The sequence below is a fragment of the Montipora foliosa genome, chromosome 3, assembly GCF_036669935.1.
Source record: "Montipora foliosa isolate CH-2021 chromosome 3, ASM3666993v2, whole genome shotgun sequence".
Taxonomy (NCBI): Eukaryota; Metazoa; Cnidaria; class Anthozoa; order Scleractinia; family Acroporidae; genus Montipora; species Montipora foliosa.
Genome location: NC_090871.1, coordinates 10923706 through 10944510, shown reverse-complemented (window position 1 = coordinate 10944510; position 20805 = coordinate 10923706). Strand labels below are relative to the sequence as shown.

The window sequence follows — 20805 nt, the reverse complement described above, 5'->3', positions numbered from 1 at the left end:
GGGAACTAGCCTCTTCAAGATGGCGGAGGAAGATGCGTCCTCTCCGCTTCCAACAGGCTCTCCTTGCGATGAGATCGACCCAGCGGAACTGTTTGAAAGCGGTTTCGATATAGGAGCTGAAGGAGACCACGTGAATGACAGGGGTTCTGGTTCAGAATTCGACTCGGAGTGTGAGGATCAGGTGGATTTGTTTTCATCGGAGAACGATTTCTCCGATGACTTTCCAAGCCTAGAACTTGAGAGTTTTGCATACGGAGTCACACCGCCAAGAGATATCAGACGACAAAAGGAAAGACTGCGGAAGGAGAAAGAGAAGGTATCTAACGTTATAAAAGGACAATTTAGTCGCGAACTGCGTTCTAATCCCTCCGAAAAAGCGGAGTTGGATAGACGAAAAAAGCGGGGATCGGCTTTGTTGACAACGGAACGAGCATTCCGGAGGAGGACGAAAAGGGCCAGTGTTGATGCGATATCTTTTAATGTAATCGCGGATACTGCCAAATCGCTGGAAATTCCCAGTATTAAAATTGAATCAACTAGTCGGTTTATGTCACTGGACTGCGTTTGTGAAGACTCCACCGAATCTTTTGTTATTGAGGATCACGCGACCAACACAGGATCTATTCCTGTAAGACAGACAGTCGTGCGTGGCCATCCCAGGGCCAGTCGCTCGGAATCTGACCCTCGTAGCTTCTCAGCTCGGAATTACGTTAATCCACGTTGCCCAGAAGCCAGAATGGATTTCTATAGAACGTTTTCTCTGCTAATTAAGCTAGGTTCACTGGCGCATAAACAGCAGGAGAGCCAGAAACAACAAATCCATAGCAGCAGTGTGGAAAGTCAGAGCTCGGAAGAGAACAAGAAATGGAAGGTCGAATTGTCACAAGCATTGTGGCTGGAGCTACAGGCATGGCATGCAAACAGATCTATGAGTGAACAGGATCAATATCTCATGGCTGCACGTGCCAGTGTGAATGAGGTATTGGATGAAGTAATAAACTTCAAGGTTAAGATAGAAGGGAAAAATTCTCATGTAATTGAGGACGGAAATGACATCAACTGCCAATCAGAAACGGTGACACTGAATGGCTCTTCTCAAGAAGAATCAACAGAGTTTATTGAGTTCACACATAACACTGAATGTGCCACAAACCTAACAAATGGTGAACAATTAACATTGTCAGATGGAAGTGATACTTTGGATGGTTCAGAATCAAATGATCTCAGATCTTTGAAAACCACATTACATCTTGACCTGAGTAAAACAAATGAGACAATTTCCACTCAAAATGAAGGCTCTAAGGAATTTGCTAGAGACATCCAGGAAGGCTCATGGTGTCAGCTCAAAGCTGCAATAGAGCAGGTTATTGAATTATTTGATAAAGTTGAAAGAGTGGAAAATTTGTACCCAAATCGGCAGTCTTTAGGTGAACAAAATCCAAAGTACAAAAGTGAGGAATTTAGCAGGAAATTTGAAACCATGTGCCTTTGGCTGAATGTGACAAGAGAGTTGTATCACAAGCTACATTTAATAGCAAAGTTTGTTGGTGTGGATGTGGTTGAAACAGAAACCTGGAAAGATTGGATTGAAGTTGGCCTTGGAAAACTAGGTGAGAACCACATTGTAGTATGAGGCCATCAAGTTGAGTTTGCAACAGGGTAAACACCCGGGGAAGGGGAGGGAGGGAAAATTTTGGCTAGTGGGATTTAAAAATGGAAAGATTCACTGTAAAAAAAGTTGTTACAAAAAGAACTGTTGCGCTGTTGAATGGGATGACACAAAGTCCTGTTACCAATTAATCATAAACATCACAATTTCCCAGAAAACAAAATTAATGCATTCCTTTTTCACTGTCTAATGTTACAAATTTGTCCATTTTGGAAAATCCCCAGTTTGGTAGGGTAAGTGGTTGTTGCTATGGTTATTGTGATAAATTCTGTGATGGGTGGATTAAGCTGAGTGCACTTAATATGATTGGCTGATGTAACTGTCTGATTTCAGTTATCTGATTACAGCCATTTGTCCGATTTCAACCCTACACAATAATTAGTGAAAAGTAAAGTAGTTAATGCACCAATCAAATTTGAGAAAATTGTAATGGTTATGATTTATTTGTAAATTAATTGTCTCATCTTGCATTGTTTTGCTTCACGCTATTGAACTAACACAGATGGGGTTGCTTAAATTGTCAAAATAAAGTTTTGGAGTTGCTACATGTGTCTTGAACTATTTTCCTGCCATACTTTGTGACTTTCTATGTGTTCCCTGGTGTTGCCTTTTTGTAACAGTTCAAGGACTTTTTTTCATTTAACTCCAGTGTGAGGCGATTTTTGCCGGTTGCCATTGTTTCCTCAGTGAAACGTTTTTACCTCCCTTTTAATTTTAAGCTATTGTACTGTATATGCTTACCATATTTGTAAATTATGGTATATTTAGCAACTATCCACCACTGGCCACCAACACTCAGGAGAATAGTTGTTTTAGTATTTACTAGCTAAAACAGTGAGATAATAATTTAGCTGATCTGCACAAAAAGATGATTGAAACTCATTTATTCCTCGGTGCAAATTCACATGAATTGCTCGGAGGTGAATACATGTAGCATTTAGGATATCTGGAGTTTGAGTAGCCAATCAGCGTGCAAGTTCAGTGATATCCACTGTTTTAGTACATGTATATACCGGTACTAAAAGCTCATATAATATTTATCATGATGGCTAAGCCAATGAAAAGTCTTGAATTGCATTATCCAAAGATCCAGTTTTTAACAGTAAATATTATCCCTGACCTTGGAATCTTGAGGTGTCTGATGATATTTAGCATGTCTCAGACATTAAGGGTCAAAAGGTACCGTAATCCTTTATTCTTGAATATCAGTGGAAATAAGGAGGTGATTTTATTTGACAGATGATGTGTTTCCTGTATCTGACCTGAGCTGGAACAGAGACTGTGAAGCTGGTTCCTTATCAAGTGATGATTATTACGATGATGATGTTGATGATGATGACGACGATGTCATTGATGAAAATGACGATGATATTTACGATAGGGATGTCAATGAGAGTGACGAGAACAAAGTAGCTGTTCAAACGAGCACCCCTACATCACCACGCAGAACAGTTTCCTACGAGTCCCAATCCAGCTCACTTTCCAGACCTTCAAGAACCAGCAGCAACCTCTCTGGGATTGCTTTGAGTTCCACAACACGGTACAGACCATTTGTTGACCTCAGCATCAAGAAGATGGGTTTGATTAAGCTTGGAAAAAGGGTAGGAGGCATTTTGGACTCAACAATGATGAAAGCCAGAAGGACTCTGGCACCTCCCTTAACTTGTTCAGCCTGTGTTTTTGATCCGTGTCAACGCCAAGATACTTCGGTTGAACAGAGGAAAATGTCAGTAAACTATTTGGAAACACTTTTGAATGAACAAAATGAAGAAGTTTCCCAGTCGCCTTGCAGCTGTCATCCTCACCATGCCGTTTGTCCTGGGCTTTGGAAGAATTTGGAAGATCACATTTGGAATGAAGAGTTTGAAAAGGGTGGCCTTCCATCTTTCCGTTCTTTGTACCTATTTTTATGTCGTATTCCATTGGATATAATTCATGAATCCTTACGTCTGAGATTACAACATCGTCCTAAAGGAGAGCCTTCCCCTTTGAGCGTCAGGCAGGTTAGTACAGTCAATCTTTTATTTCCAGTTGTGTAGAATTACATAATAATGCAGGGTTTAGGAGCATGAGGACCGCAGCTGGGTTCCACTCTTATCTTCCCTCCCACGCTGACAGAAAGCTTGTCCATCATTGGTAACCCCCAGTGGTATACTCACTCACTCAGCCGGCTGCAAGGCAGTACTGGAAATGAAATAAAAGCGTTGTTTTGACTATGGTTGTGCGTGGAGGGTGTTGCAAGACACTGGGAACAATCTTGTTACCAGATCCCTTTGATGTTCAGAGTGCGAACCACCTCAATAGAACCTTCAACCAGATGAATTTTTTTCTTAGCTACAGCCCTGAGGACTTGGGGGAATATCTGTTTGCTTTCATCTGGGACAAGTTAGGTTGATTGACAGACAAATGAATGGACCAATAACTTTTACACTGAATGCCTGTTTTGAGGGAGAAATCCTGAGACCCAGTTTATAAATTATTTTAAGGAAACAGCTTGGTGGCAGACCAAGAATTGGGTCAACTAAGTATTATGTGACGGTTACCAGTTACAATCCCAGGAATGCATGTTGCAAGTAAAGTCAGTGGCTTGACATTGACGGCCTTTAGGATGTCTGTGGACACTTTGAGCACTCTTTTTTTGTGTTTTTTCTTGTACAGCACCTTTGAAATTACCAAACAACCTACAAAATTTTGGTACATAATTTGGGGTAACCCATTGAATTCAATGTTCACATAAAAACTGAGGGAGTGCAATGAAGTTGTGTGCATATCACATTAATTGACATTAGAATACTCCTTTTTGACAGCTTTTACGGGAATGTAAGGATGTACTGCTGGCAGGAGTTCTTGTCAAAGATTACTACCTTGATCTTGTGGATGGAATCGCAAACACAGAAGATTTGAGCAAGGAAAACCCTGAAAGTGACATTGAGGGATTTGAACAGGATCTTCAGAGCTTACTTCAGGTATTTTCTACTTTAGCACTCGCTTTCAAGCCCTGAAGCAGCCTCCACTGACAAGTAAATCATCTTCTGTAGAGTAAAATCTATGGGTATCAATCTTAGGAGGGAAGTGATAAAATTTCATGACAACCAAAATGCCCAAAAAGTAGAATGAAACATTGCCATAGCCACTTAAAACTGTTGAAAAACGTAAAAGAAACACAGCATGGATGGACACAAATGGACAAGATTAAAACAGATTGCATAATCTTCAAAAAAGTCAGCTCGACGTTTTTCAAGTTTATAGCAAATCGCTTGCCTGGATAAAGCTCGTTTTTGCTCAGATTTAACAATACTTTTGTCAGGAAAGGAATGCCATATTACCATTTTCAAGTTTTAAACTCGTGATTAACCAAAGATTTCCCTTACATATAAACACCTGAAAATAATGTGACATAGCCCCTTTAAACATTAGTTCTAGTTTAGAAGAATTATTATGGAGTTGCACAAATTTCCAATAATTGGAATAAGAAGTAATTTATTTATTCCATGAAAATGTAGTGGTTTTTGCAGCTGTCAAGACTTACATACATGTACTGGGCTTCTGATAGTATGCTGCAAAAAATTAAAGATTAATATGCAGAAATTTTTGGTCATATTATGCGTACCCATTCCTTGATTATAAATGCAGAAATTACACCGGATTATGCGGAAATTTAAACAATTTGTAAAAAGAATAATTAGGCCAATCCAATGTATTTAAATGCTCATGGTAAATTAGGACTCGAAATTGCAACCAATACCATAGGCAGCCCAAGCTCGCATCACTACAAACAGCCGTTGAGAATTTAAACGCATTATAAGACTTTGTATAGAAAATAAAATACCATTGATTATGAAGCCTAAAAAATGCTCAATTTAATGTTCATTCAATAAAATGAATAAAAATGACTCACCTCTGGTGTATTCTTGTGCCTTTTGGAGCTTATTTTACCGTTTTGGGAAGTCCGTGTTTTCAATGTTCTAAGACGAAGTCAAGGCTGCACACTAAGATTTTGACCGTTGTCAGCTCAGAGGCGGTTTGTGACTCAAAAATCCATCCCAGCCGCGATTTTTTCATGCAAAGCTAAAGCCACATCATTTGCGAACCTCCTTGAATGTTTCGTCTTCAAAAATCCCCACGCACTTGGCTGGAAATAACGATAGCTGATAACTGAACAAAGACCCTTTGTTTTGACAGCCAATGAGGCTCTGGTTGGCACATTAATGACAATTAGGTAATGTCAACAATATCATTGCTATATTAAATTTGCACCTAGATTTTCATATATCTTGTCACAAAATTGCGACCAGATATTTTTTTAAATTTCAACCCCAGAAATAACACAGATTCTAGTGTCCAGGCTCATTGCTGAAAAATGCGTGGAAACTGCTTACAACCTTTCATCTTGCAAACAAAGTGGTGTGTTTTCTTCAATTGATCTTCAATGTTCAGGAAAATAAATGTTTGCCTTTTATGTTTGTGATGATGGTAAGCGGCTGCTTTATCACTAATATCAGGCATTTTTTTCCGTTTATGCGGAAAATAATGATGATGATGATGATGAACTTTATTCATGTGTCGATGTATTTAGCTCCCCCTTTTTGGAGACACAACATAAAGATAAAATAAATAATGAATATTATAATAACTAATAGATAAGAAATAAGCTATAAATTATGCTAAAATAATCAAAACAATTTTAAGAACACATGCACACCTTAAGAGGTACAAATTATGCACACAGGGCAATATTATTGTTGCCATTTATCAGTTCAGTAAGATCCTTACATCTAATATGAAGCTTAAACCTAGATAGGCTGCTTGTTTCAGTGATTTTTTTATCTAGCTTGTTCCATAAAAAGGGTCCAAGATATCTAAGAGAGTGTTTACCATACAATACAGAATTAAATCTAGGAATATCAAAATTTTGGTTTCTAAAATTATATTTACAAGACTTTAATAGTACTGAAAATATCACAAATGAAATCAGGAACTAGCCTATATTTAACCTTGTACATGAGTATAATTATGCGGAGGATGCAGATTTTAGGGAATTATGCGGATCTGCATCGCCGCATCCTGTTAGATGCCATGTACATTGTCATGTAAGGCTAGCATGGTAAAAAAAAAAATCTATAAGTGACTTGTTTCTCTTGGCCATTATTGTTGTGTCACTATTGTTTATCCAGTCTGGATGCTTTTTCTACATGTACATGTACATGTAGATGAAGCAATGACAGAACTCAATAGCAAGAATGCACTGTTTCGTCGAGAATTAATTTTCGGTCCTTAGCAACAATGAACTTTATTAAAGTGTCAACTGTATTTAGTGCTGAGGTACTGTTGGGGGCACCGTACAGAAATGAAGTGAAATCAAATCAAATCAAATCAACACATATCAACTCCTAGGTTGGTTTTCGAAGAGAGCGGAAAACCTGTCTGAGAGTACCCAGAGAAATACCTCTCAAAGCAGAATAGAGAACCAACAAACTAAACCCACATGTGATGCCAAGTCCGGGAATTAAACGCAGGCCACAATGGTGGGAGGTGGCAAGTGCTCTCACCACTATGCCATTCCTGCAGCCCTTGAAGTATTGAAGGACAATATTAAGATTATTGCCACCTGAACCTTGTTTAATGCCCTAGTACATACATTTAGCTCTGACTATTAGTATCCTATAATAATTATTATACATGTAGCTCAGTGGCAGAGCATCTGATTTAGTAAACCGAAGGTCACACAAATGTCATGTTGATTCGACTCCCACAAAAGAGCATTTGGATTTTTTCCAAGTATCCTTGAGTCACCATTGAAAAAATATCATCTCTTCAAACTTAGAGTTAAGACAATGTGCGAGCCAGCGAGCCATACAAGTCATGGGAGCCATGGCTGCGAGCAATGCGAGCCAGTGGAGCTACAGTGTATGACTGCAAGTCATGCTAGCCATGGCTGTGAGTCATGCAAGCCAACATGGCTAGCCATGCAAGTCAACACGTGAGTCACACAGTTATTGAAAGCTAACCGTTTTAAAATGGGTCCTTAGACTTAATTACTGTTTATCAGCGCTATTTGAAATGGGTTCTTAGGCGTAAATGCGAAATTCGCATGGCTCGCTGGCTCTCAGATTGTCCAGCCCTTCAAATTTACATGTACCATAGTTTTTGTAAGTTCAAGATGAAACTGTTTTGTTGTTTTCTAGGTGTACTTTGAATATCTTCACAATGTGATCCACTTGGTACAGAGACTACCCCAGGCATCAAAAGGTCAAAAAAACATTCTGGAAGAGGAGTGGAACTTTGTGAAAAAACACTGTCGACATATCCGAGGAGGAGAAGTGGAAGGAGGAACTAGATTTTGGTAAGGAGTGCACAAAATGAATAAAGGATTTGCGACTAGTTGAATCTGCCGCCATTTGGCTCTTATTGGAGCACTTAGTTCAGCGCTGTCATTAGAGGGTGTAAGCTGTAAGACCTGTTACAGCTGAGCCCAGTCAATTTTACCAGTGATGGTTGCTGCAGAATGAATATTTACGGAGCAAAACAAATTGAAAGTTAATATAAAGATTTACCTTGAGTTCTAAAATAAAACACAATTGCTGCCTTGTGTTGTCTGTGTTCCTGATTCTAGGACATGTTTTGGGTAAAAATCCAAATCTTTTCCATACAAAACCTTTGGAGAATATCCCTGCTCGATCATTGTTGGATTTTGATGCCATTTTCAGCGACAAAAGTCATTATTCAATGCACCATACTTGCTATAAGTGGGATTGCTCTAACCATTTTTCACGCTTCTGTGTTGCGTGACCATTTCCACGTGTGTTTTGTTTGTCTTCATTTTCATCACTTTTTGATTGAGAAAATGAAAAATTGAAAATAATGAAAATAAAAAAATCAGAGTGCAGGAAAATTTAAAATTTTAAGGGGGAGCAAGCCCCAATGTCAACAATACAAACAATGTCATCTCTCCATGGATCTTTCTGGAAAGGTTTGCTTTGGCGTCATTTGGAACGAAGTAATGTGATTGGGCAATCGAACTGTTTACTGCCCATTTTAGGAGTTTCCTTGGCAGGAATAAGAAAAAGCTTTGTTTTAATTTTGCCAAACATTGGTCCGTGAAACAAATTGCGAACACCTTTTCAAGGTTATACAAAAATCGCTCTATCCAACACAAAGTGCCAAAGTCTTCAGTACGGTAAGTGTAAGGTTAGGGGTAACTGATTTTTTCGTGAGGGCAAATGCTACTCTTTATCCTTACAACTGTACTTCAGGACTGGTGGTGGGGGTTCTAAAAGTTTGTAACCAGACGCGCAAGTAATGTTGAAGTTGGGGAAAAGAGCAAGAGGGCACTTTGTGATGTTTATTGAAATCGTTGTGCATATAATTACATACATTTCTGGACATGTCTGCGTTTAAGAGTAATCTCCCATGTTACTTTTTGTAGTGTAATGGCTTCAGGCCTGCTGCAGTCAACTGGTGATTTTCTGGAGTCAGAGCTGGACCAGAATTGTTCAGATCTCCATAACAACACTGATCAGAGTGATGATCTTAGGTAATATTCAACATTACTGTTGAAAGTAACATAAGTCAAAAGAGAAATGTTCCTCACTTATCTGCCTGGGCAATTTTAGCAAAAAAAAAAAATTATTAATTGTCTCTTATAGACATCTGAAAAATTCAGGCGGTCTCAACAGGATTCGAACCCACAACGTCTGCGATGCCGGTGCAATGCCGTCTACCAACTGAACTATGAAGCCACACAGTTGGGAGCAGATCAATTTGTTGGGCTCGTGTGTTCCTAACATTAGTGTTACATTTAATGTTTCGCTGTCTTTAGAAATTAATTGTGGTTTTCACTCATAAAATTAGTGTCTGTGTTTTAATTAAACTTCTACAAAAGAAAATGTTTGCATAAGAATGGCATTTAATTCCAGAAGGACTAATCAGCTTGGCAAAACGACTACTGGCAGCCATTTTGTCCGTCAAGGTGATTATGGGCTGATAATCGGAGATAGCAAGCCAATGAGAGCGCGTGATTTTGTATAATCACCTGTGTATTATACTAAATTATATCATTCATTGTTTGTCTATTCTTAATATTAATTAATGGGCTTCAAACTACATGTACCTTACACAACTGTTCCTTGTCGTCTTTTGATTTTCTATATTTTGTACTAAAAATAAATGCCGTATTGTTCACTGTTAGGCGTAAGGTTCTGGAAGCCTGCCGAGGATTTAAAAACCTTTTTAATGAAGCAAGAGAAAGAGCCTCCAAAGCACTTGGATTTGCCAAGAAGCTAACAAGCGACCTTGAAAATGCTGCAAAATTTAGCATTGATGTACCTGTGTATGAGTTGTTGACGAGACTGGAAGCCAGTGGTCATGTACAGGTTAACACATAAGTTTAACTTGTAATCTTTTGACAATCATAAATACACAGCTTAGGTCTGTACTTGTCATGGATTACTGTTTGCTTCATTCTACTTGTTTTCCTAATGCTGCCCTTTGGGATTTCAGGACAGCATGACTAGTCTGGGGGTGGGGGTAGGGGGTGAGGGATAGGGGCTGGGGTAGGGTTGTGAGGGGTAGGTGCTGGGGTAGGGGGTGAGGGGTAGGGGGTGAAGGGTATCATAGTTGAAACCCTATTAACCCAAACCTTCACAAAAATACTATTACCCTAGCCCTAGCATTATCTGAAGTACAGTGTTTAGGCCTAAGGTTGGCATTTTTGTTAAGGTTTTGGTTTTTTTAGCTATGGTACCCTTCATCCCCTACCCCCTATCCCACCCCCTACCTCCCACCCCTCACCCCTTAAAGCCCCTTCCTTCCTCCCCCCCACCCCACCCCCCACCTCTCACCCCCCACCACAGAATAGTCATGCCATTCCAGGATGTGCAAGGTAGAAACTGACTGAGGTTAAATTTTTAAAGTATCATTTTCCCAGGCAACTTTCATGGTTTAGTTTATTGGGTACATTCTGGAATAAGGTTATTGAAAATACTTCTTGTCAAGGTTAATTCACTATTGCATTTACATTAATTTAATGGTCAGATAACTTAAAATTATTATTTTACACACATTTATGAGTGAGAACTTGTTTTGACTGTTGCATTAATTCCTATTACTAATGGAGGTCAAGGTCTGTACTGTAAGTTACGGAGCAAGTTTTTCTGTTGATTTATGGCCAATGAGGATCCATGACTTACAGTACAGACCAAGAAATCAAGGTTAGTAAGATATTTATTATTAATATCTCCATGACGTGATAATAAGTGCAAGAAAGGAAACTAGTCTAAGTCAAACGTAAGATTCAACTACTGTACCTCAAATGATTGGCATGTGAAAAATCTGACAAACAATTAATAAAATAATTATTATCATTCGTTTTTTGAAATTAAAGTTGCTTGCAAGATTCAAACAGTTTAACATATTAAGTTTATTTCACATATTAAAACAACATGACAAACTTTCTTTCAAATATTGCATCAAAATTTCAAATTTAGCGTGCTGTACAGTGTGCCTTACTGTAAAATATGGCGTGCGAAATTAGCCTATTATAGTGCCTGTACTATCTGAGAGATATACATGTAATATAGCTTTTATTTTCCAGGTTGTCGCAAGGCACACTGCTGGTCTTATGATGTTTGTTCCGAGAACAATGGCCAAAAAAACATGGTCAGTACAGTAAACACCAGCTTGGGGGAGGGGATTGATATTCTACTGATCTGTAGGTTATTATAAATTCAAGGTTATTGAAAAAGGTTGACTTATTGAAGCCAGAATTTGTTTGAGAAGAAGTAGAGTAAGATGTGCTCGCATGACCATAGAAAGCCCAAGGTTCAACTCATGCTCTGACCAGAATATTTCGAATAAATGTAGGGAATTGGTCTGCCATCGCCGGATGGGATTCTTAAGGATGGTGCCACCTAATAATAGGAAATTTTTTCTGCAGGGTTTGACTATGCAGAAAAGTATATCTTAGTCTGGGTTATTGGAATGTGAAATGAAAATAGGGGGTAACCATGCATTTTTCAGAGATAAATAGGTTTGTTTTAAATTTTTGAAAAAGTGGACACTAAGATTTTTTTGCTTAAAGAAACATGAGTTTTTCACAGATTTTATTGGTACAAATGTTTACTTACAGTAAAGCAAGAATGTTAATGGTCTTTAAAACGAATAGCAAATTGCGACTGGATGACTCAATCTATAAATGTGTTTTTAATTACAAAAACATGAAGACAGAGCCATTTTTGAGCCTGTCAGCACTGCTCTGTAGTTACTAAGAAGCACCCTCTATCAATTTTTCACTGCCCCAAGAATTAATCCCAATTTCAATGGCCCTCAAACTCTCATTTTATATTCATTTGATAATAAAAATAGGGGTCACCATGTAATTTTAAAAGTTAAATTGTTTTTTTCCCAACACTTTGTGGATTGATTTTTGCAATTTTGTCTCACTCCTCCCAGTGAATAAAGAAATTTGTACCTGTTTTTGTGTTGCACTCTGGGATATTCACTATTTGGTGAGGGGATATTTCCTTGATTCTTTGGAAAGATCGGAGTCTTGTTTTTGGTAGCAGCTCTTAAGTGACCAGAGTAACGTTGCAAGTATATTTGGAGTGAGAAATCTATGTGATTTTTGTGGCACACTGCAATGGAATCCAACCTGTATAGTGCTATTTCAAAGTGATCACCTACATGTAGGTGTTTGCATTGTCAGTTGTTTCTTGTGGTGAGCTTTCTTACCTTTGAAGGCCTTTTAAACCCATTTAATGTTGCAGTTCCCGCGGGTATTTATAGTTAAGACACACTACAATAACAAAATGCAAGAGACAATGTTGGCGTAAAAGGGGGGGACACCGCTTCACAATCGGCGTGACAGATGAGTTCCGTAGCGTGACTAAAAGCCTGAACTTATCTTCCTGATGCACGAGGCGAACCGCACCGGATTGGACAAGTTGTAGGCCGGTAAAAGGCAAATAATGATATACAAGCCTAACTCTCCACGGCACTAGGAGCTAAACCTCCGGCCAGCATCGCGCTATAATGGAAAGAGTGTAGGGGGTAAAAATAGCTCAAGCCTCCTAATCTCCCCAGCACTACGAGCCGACTCCGCCGGCACGTGCTAGATCAGACAAGAACAAAGGCAGATAGAGAGCGTAAAATGGCCTCGCATGAAAAACACCGAAGCTTGGGGAAGTCACTGTGAGACTTAACTGAAGCGTGTTCCGAGAGGTGAACCCGAATTTATTAAACTTGACCTTAACAAAACCTCCTAAGGGAGGGAGGGTCGGAATAAAATTTGTAAACAGTAAAGGTACACCTTACAGGTAACTATAGAGCTTGCAGAGTGATACTTTAGACTTTACTAGACCTTTTATACTGAGACTAATGCCTAGGACTAAGCCAATGGTGACTAACGTTCCATCTAATACAAACAACTTGTGTAGCGCTCAATGCGACATGAATGGGGATATTTGTTGCTTTTTGCCAATCCAGATAAAGGATAAAATCCATTCATGTCTCATTTGCGTTGTGTAATGTTTACGAAATAATGTGATATGTGGAGGATAGCTCTAACGAGTCATGCTCCATTAACTACATTTTACAACGCTGTTGTAAAGCTTTATAAAATTTGTTCACTAATTTTTGTGTTGCTTACATCCGTTATTGAATGTCCTTTTTGTCGGTCTTCGTGGCAGCCTATTGTACAGACTGAACAAAAACAAAAAATACGTGCCTCATGCTTCATGGTAATTTTGTGAACAATAGTAATTATTGCACTGAAAGTACTAATCCCAGTCCCTGTGTGGTTGTCTTAGAAGAATTTACATGTACTACATTTGGTTTTTCTTGATTTCGATGATAAATAGCCCTGTTTTATTATTGAGTTGTGGGCGTAATAAAGGTGGTGCAATTGAAACTGTCCACTTTCTCACTCTGATCGATCATTGTTTCTAGCTTTTTCTTGAAATTTGTCCTACAGACAACATTACTGTGCCATTACAATTTCTTTTTTGTTTTGCTATTTTGCTACAAGACTGATACATGTGTTTCACACTGCAACCTAATAAATCTTCCAAGGCATTTTGATGAAAAAAAATCAGAAAAATAATTTAACTTGGAAAATATAAAGTCAGTGCTTCACTGCGCATGACAAAATGATTGCGTGATGCACAGAACATATGCGCCATAACAGTAGGTGGCACCGTCCTTAACTCTGTCTTGCTTTTTTTACAAATTTTTTGTGGGACTGTCATGTATCCTCTTGTTTTACTCATCTTCTATTCCTTCACAACTGCCATTGCTGTGTCTGTTACACAACAATGCAACAGCATGTTATTAGACACAAAAATGGAATCACATGACTTAATGTGAAAACTGATACCTTTCCTTGTACCAGGCTCCCCATTCAGTGTGGGAGAACTTAATTACTTGCCTCTTGCAGCCGGCAAGAAAAACCTAGCAATTTCATGCTATTAAAACAATCAAGGGCTTCTTTTGTGTTCTAAGGAATTATGATTGTCATAAATAAATAAATAAATAAATAAATAAATAAATAAAAAAGCTTATTATTATTTTTATTATTATTCTTTCGTCGTTGCAGCCAAATTATTCACCTGCTGAATTCCTGCTGTGTTCAGGAAGAACTTGGTGACCAAGTTGTCTCTGACGGTCTGGGGTATCTACTAATCATGTCATCCCATGATGTTGTAAGTGGCAGTGAAACCCCAGTATCATGGACAGGCAAGACTGTCACTGTGAATCCAACAATGGATACTGCTATAGGTTTAGCTGACATACAGGTACACACCTTAATCAAGCAGAATACAATGTCAGTAATCTTATTGACAAAAAAGCCAGTGTGGTTTGTCAGTTTGTGTTGTTAATCTGCCTGAACTTTTCAGGTTTTTATAAAAGACAAATTGCTTAAATGTTCCAGTTATTAAAGTGTGAGGATCACTCACTTCTTCCATCAGAAACATGCACTTCAAATTAATATACATTTCTTTCATTTTGTATTGTATCATATTGTATTATTTTGGGCATTCAGTGCCTTCAATAAAATTTAATAGCAATGGCCCCATCCAATAATTTTGCTGTACTCTTTACAAGTTAAGTAAGATTCAAAGAAATAAATAATTCCCTTACAGTAACTTATTCCTCAATCTTGGCTTCCAATTTACAGAACCTTTTCATTTGGTCCTTTTTTCAGTATACATATTAAGTGTTATTATTCAACACATTGTGACAATGTCCAAATATGGTCATAGCACGCTCAATATTCGTCATGTGTATTCAACAGGTATCCTGGAATATACATAATTTTGTGTGTCCTGGAGAAAAATTGTAGTTTTTCCAGCTTTTTTTTGTTCGAATAAACATAGAAAATTGTGCTTTGTCATCAATGTGTTGAATAATAAAACAATAATTCTTATCCTGCTCAATCTTGCGGAATATTGCCTAATGTAGCCGACTCAGCCTACAGCCTCGTTGGCTAAGTATCAGGCGATATTCCGCGCAATTTCGCAGGACAGTTGTTAAATGTTTGTCCTGATATTAGGTGGGTGGTATGATTCTGGTGGTGCAAAACTCCAAGGAGTTGGATGTGCAGCGTAAGTTGTTTCTGGAGAGCATGAGTTTGTCTGTGAGTATTGTCAAGCCGAGGACGTCAAGTCACCAGGCCATTGCAGAAGCATTGGAGGAGCTGCAGGTTGGTACTTGATTTGTCTTTCCCTTACTGCTTTTTGAAAGTGTTTTGAGCAGTTTTGGAGCAAAAACTGTAAAAAGATAAGTTTCTCTGCAGTAGAGGAATGAAATTTCAAATTTATATGCATAAAATTATGAGAAACCTAGTTACACTGTGTATTATAGGGTAAATAAAATTGATCCAGTTTTTGTGAGTGATGGTGTGACATGATGTACCGGGATATTTCCCATCTTGTTGAGAAGATTTTGGAACTTATTAACCCATTGACTCCTGGGGGTTCCCCAATGGCAAGTAAAATCGTCTGGCATAAGACGTAGTAAAAAGACTAAGTATGGCTGGGTTAGGCCAGTTTAGGGGTGAAAGGGTTAATTAAAGTAAAGGGTTACACTGCAACTAGGTTGATGCTCAGATGTAGTTTGATGTTACTCTTGTTTGGAGAAATATGAACATAGCTGTCCCCTGTCTTAGTTTAGTGTTAGTTCCTAGTTCCTCGTTCAGTACAGGAGGGAACCCTATGAACTTTTTCCTATGCAATGATTGTTACCGTGAGCACATTATACAGACCAAACATCAGTTTGAAAGAACATCAGAAGGCAGTTTTTCCTTGCAAAAGGAAAATTCCTCTTTGTCAGAGCATGCTTGCCAAATGAACCACACAATAATAATAATTGCAATCATTATTATTGCTTGAGACAATTCAAAATTATCACCACCAGCCAGTGGTACAAATGTACCGGTAGTTAAAATGGATGTCGTTGTTTAAGTTAGGGGCAGTGTCGCACTATTTTAGTCAAACTTCAAAACATCAAAAGACTTCCTTGCCTCAATGAAAACCAAAACATCATGCTGCAGTTTTGTTGCCAATGACCACTGAAGTGCACTGAAGCAATTCTTTGTTGGTTGCAGCCAAGGATGGAGAGTTTGGAAATCGATTAAAACTTGAAAAAACTGGCCAGTTTTTTTCAAGTTTGGAGACAGTGTCTTCAGAAAGACACCAAAAATTAAAAACGTAAATGTATTTCATATCTTGTAAGTTGGTTGTCAGGAATGTTTTTGTGAGCTAAGGTGTTAATTGTTTAGATTTTGACCCATTTTTTACCTTAAAACAGCAAGTTAAGCATGACAGTGCCCCTGTAATATCATCAAATCAAATCAAATCCTTTTTCTTCTGGGGGGAAAATGTTCAACTCTCTTTTGCTTTTCTGTAGGATGCCTGTATGTCCTTGCGTGAAGGAATTATTAGGGCCATTGAAAGAGTAGATGAGAACTTGGACCTTGACAGCATGTTTGACATGGACGAAGGAGAGAAGGCCATTGTTTACCAGACTTACACAGAAACCATGCACTTGTGTTACAACTTTGCATTTGAGGTGAATACAAAAAGTTAAGAAAAGTTATCAATTTGTTCTACAGCTTCATTTGTTTATAAGGAGGATGACCCTATTGACTTGACAAATCAAAATCAATAATATTATTTTTATTAGTTATCCACTACAGTAGCTATAGATAACTACCAGTCTGAGACTATTTTGTTGAACTCGTGTATATGGGCACCCACACTTAAAACAGCAAGAATGTAACCAGAGTAATGGATTGTACATTAGGTGTTGTCCATTAATGCTGTATTGTTATGTATGCACAGAACTATAATTGCTTGTGAAGGAACTGCAGAAAGATAAGAATAGCAGTGAATATATTCTTGTACAAGTATTCTTATAATAATTGGAAGGTCTTCTTTTAAATTCATAGTAGTATTTCAAATTTAAAGCATGTGCTGTCTTTTATAAAGAAAGCAATACACATTGTGGCATTTAATAAGCATTCCAAGTAGCAAGAGGTATTGTTTTCAGGTTCACCACAGAGGGCAAATTTAAGCAGCATTTATACAAACACAGTTTGAGAATGACCCAGTTTCATGACTCAGAAAATTAGGTTATTTTAAAGTGTTTACACAAAGCCACAGTTGCTATAATGCAGTGGGCCCTGCTCTGTGTGCGAGATTCACCATTTTAGAATCTTTGATAGGAGGTCAAAATTGGTGCCAAAATAGGAACGGTAATCAAATTGATAGAGTTTTGACATTAACACGACAGTTGAAACCACATTCCATCATTTTCAACAATTCCGTTATGTTAATCGCCTTGTTCAATAATTATAATGTAAACAGAAGGCGTAACTGTGTCAATAATATGCAGTTACAAATAAATTATTATAGTTCAAACTCAGAGCTCTTGTTTGCAAATCTGGCAACTACACTGTAAACCTTTTGGTTTAGTTATTGCCTTTTAGGCATCAATAAGTTAGATAAGTTAGAATAAGTGCTAAACTGTGATTATTAAGTCAGATCATCTGGGTGACAGTAGTCCTGAGAAGGACTGTAACAGTTGTTGTTAACAGTGACTGATGCTTTGACAACCTGCACTGTGCGGAAGTCATTGTCAGAGTCAAGTGATTTGTCAGGGCTGTCACTTTCTGTTCACACACGACATATCTTACATTTACAAACTGCATACATTGTGCAACTGCACATGCACAATTCCCTACAATTACAAGACGAAATCTTACACTTCAGATTATTCAATTACAAGTAGTATACCCACTGTTCTCTTGACTGCTACAACTTTAATACACTCAGATGTAATTGGAATTTGGAGATACAGTGTGTAAAATCGCAAAGGTTATCAACCCATTGACTCCTGGGAGTGAGACAAGTCAACTGGGGGTGTCCTAGGGCATTTGAGGTGTCAATGGGTTAATATTTGCCTCATTGCTGACATGTTTACTTTTTCGGTTAAGTACCTGAAAGAGGTGGCACGACTTGTAATTGGGGCCATGAAGGATACTCTTGGGCACAGTATGCTTGCATTTGCTCGCCAATGGATGACATTTGTGACGTCAAAATGTGAAAGGGGTAGAGGCACAAGACCAAGGTATATTTTATTTTATAAAATAATTAGGATAGTATGCACACTCTCATTGGTCAATAGCTGTGTTTAGATGAGAGTATATAAATGCTTCTGTGAAATCACATGAATTTTGATTGGCTATGTGTTGCCAGATGCACGTTTTGATTGGCTGGTAGGAAATATGAGCATGTATCAACTGAAGAACATCTGAGAAATATTTAAAAAAAAGCAACAGAGGACTTTTTTCCATGTTTGCACAGCCTCATATAAACACTCGGGAAGTTCATTAAGAATTCTCGACAGTTTCTAACTTTAAGCCTTCTGGTTTCTGTAATCAGAGAAATATTAGCCATAAAAAAGCTGATAAATGTTTGGGTCACTGTGGCACGAGTGCTAAGTAGCCCTCATATTCTTTGTGAAGGGCAATAGACTATTATAGTCCTTAAAGATACATGTAAAATGGGCAAGAGCACATCTTATTAGGTACTTTGCTTTCAATAATATTCGGAAGTGTTATTTTGTTAATGAACCAAAAGTTGTGATTTTCTTAACACTACGTGATTGAGGGGGTAAATATTCAAAGGTGTTGAATCTACCTCAAGCAATAATGATCTAATATTACTTAACCGCTCTGCGTAGGGGCTTTTCTGGGCCTATATGCGGTTCATGACATTAGGCAAAAAGCATACATACTGTACAGTAAGACACCTCTGGCATCTGCTGTATACGGTCCATGTCTGATGTCAGAGCACAGTAATACAGCCAGAAGAAAATCAATTACCTGTGAATCTATTTTGATGAAGGAGGATAACTGGAGTACCCAGAGAAAACCCTTAGGTCAGGTCAAGATTGACTGTAAACGTAGCCCACTTACCATGATTGCAGAGGTGGGAGGCGTGGTTCATGACCAATCCACCAATGAACATGATTCTCCAGAATGTATTGCACGGGATATTCCTGGATGGTCACCCATCCACATATTAACCCCATCCAACAGGACTTAACTTCAGTGGACGTATGGGAACTGTATTACCAGTAGTAATGTTGTTTTTCTTTGACAAGCTGTCACTGAAGCTGTCTATGATATGATATTCCAGTTCTTTTAGTGATCATAATGTTTATGTTTGACTGTGTTTGATGCATTTTTACAGATGGGCGAACCAAGGTTTAGACTTCCTTACTGTTGCCTGTGATCCCAAGATGCTGACCTTTATATCCGAGACTAAATTTCAGGTACATGTAGATACTAATTAAAAGTAGCTGTACATGTACTATGTACAACCATCTGCAATCTGTGAACCAAAAACAAAATTTCACCACCACATCTACACTACTCTTGTGTCCCTTGTCCACATCAAAGTTAAAAGTGGACTGACTTCCCAAAAACTTTTCCTTGGTTCAGTTCTTGGATCAAGCATGACTACTAACAAAAAAATATAAAAAATCAAGAATTTGAATTTGTTGGATTGAGAAATTTTCTTATAAGTAATGTAACTACGGGTAGATTTCTAGTTAATATATCCAGTTATAAAACAGACATAATTATTTTCTATTGTACAGTTTTAGTTGATGTTTCTATGCTACTCTTTCGGCCCTCATCCAACCCTAGGTGATCGTGAAAAGTGGACTAATTTCCCAAAAATCATGTCCTATGTTCTTTCTGCAATTCTTGGACCAGGCATGTGGGTTTAATCTGTTGTCAATCAATTTTTCCCTATCCATATAAAACCAGCATTCTAATATTATTGTACATCCCCCCATTCAAATCCCAATGGTCATAGACCCATTGACTCTGTAGGTTGAGTGTCTGACTCTCAGCAGGAGAATGCAGGTTTCAACCAACTGTTAAGGTCTTAACCCATTGACTCCCAGGGGTTCCTCATTGACGAGTAAAATCGTCTGGCGTTAGACAGAGTATAATACTAAGTCTGGCCGGTTTAGGTCGGTTTGGGCGCCACAGGGTTAATAATATCCTTGAAGAAAGTGCTGCCCTTTTAAGTACACCAGTATGATCATGGTTAGACTCAGGGTTTTCATTTGAGTCATAAGAAATGTAATCATTGTCGTCAAAATTGATCAACATTATTCATATTGAATTACTATTTTTGTAATTTCTTTTAGGAATTAAAGAAGCAAATCAATGCTTGCATCTGTCATGTGATTGGCAGTGCTGAAAGCTGCAGTGGACTTACTAGCCCTGGTGAGAAATAACATCATAATAATCATGATGTCCTGTTGGTGTAACTCAAGTATCAATCCAAATAAAAAAATGACTGATTTCTGAAACTCTTCATTCGAGAGCTAAGGGTTGTGTGGGTCTTACCTGGTAAATTGGAATTCCTGCAATTTTCATTTCTTCCAATTGAATGTGTCTGACTATTGTGAAACTGTGGAAGTGGCTTGGGTTTGCACCTTAACCTAATACCATTTCAAATAGATTTTATAAGTGGCATTTCATGGGCTGGCCGGTGTATGATTTGTGATCACTCCAAGAAGATTGTATCCATCCCTCTCCCAAAGGAGGTCAATGGGACCTG

At 38.2% G+C, this 20805-nt stretch overlaps 1 protein-coding gene across 2 annotated transcripts in view; it reads left to right on the top strand.

The window, feature by feature from the left end:
* Window positions 1-20805, top strand: part of LOC137996747 (mitogen-activated protein kinase kinase kinase 4-like) — a 30416-nt gene continuing 9611 nt past the window's right edge. The window contains exons 1-13 of one of the 2 annotated variants that reach the window (XM_068842306.1): window positions 1-1610; window positions 2909-3672; window positions 4477-4635; window positions 7855-8012; window positions 9096-9203; window positions 9858-10041; window positions 11262-11326; window positions 14259-14457; window positions 15216-15365; window positions 16571-16732; window positions 18159-18292; window positions 19420-19501; window positions 20390-20468. In XM_068842306.1, the coding sequence (XP_068698407.1) occupies window positions 20-1610; window positions 2909-3672; window positions 4477-4635; window positions 7855-8012; window positions 9096-9203; window positions 9858-10041; window positions 11262-11326; window positions 14259-14457; window positions 15216-15365; window positions 16571-16732; window positions 18159-18292; window positions 19420-19501; window positions 20390-20468 (3835 nt within the window). In that variant the 5' untranslated portion in view covers window positions 1-19. The remainder of the gene's footprint in view (window positions 1611-2908; window positions 3673-4476; window positions 4636-7854; window positions 8013-9095; window positions 9204-9857; window positions 10042-11261; window positions 11327-14258; window positions 14458-15215; window positions 15366-16570; window positions 16733-18158; window positions 18293-19419; window positions 19502-20389; window positions 20469-20805) is intronic. The other variant, XM_068842307.1, reaches the window with a different exon arrangement.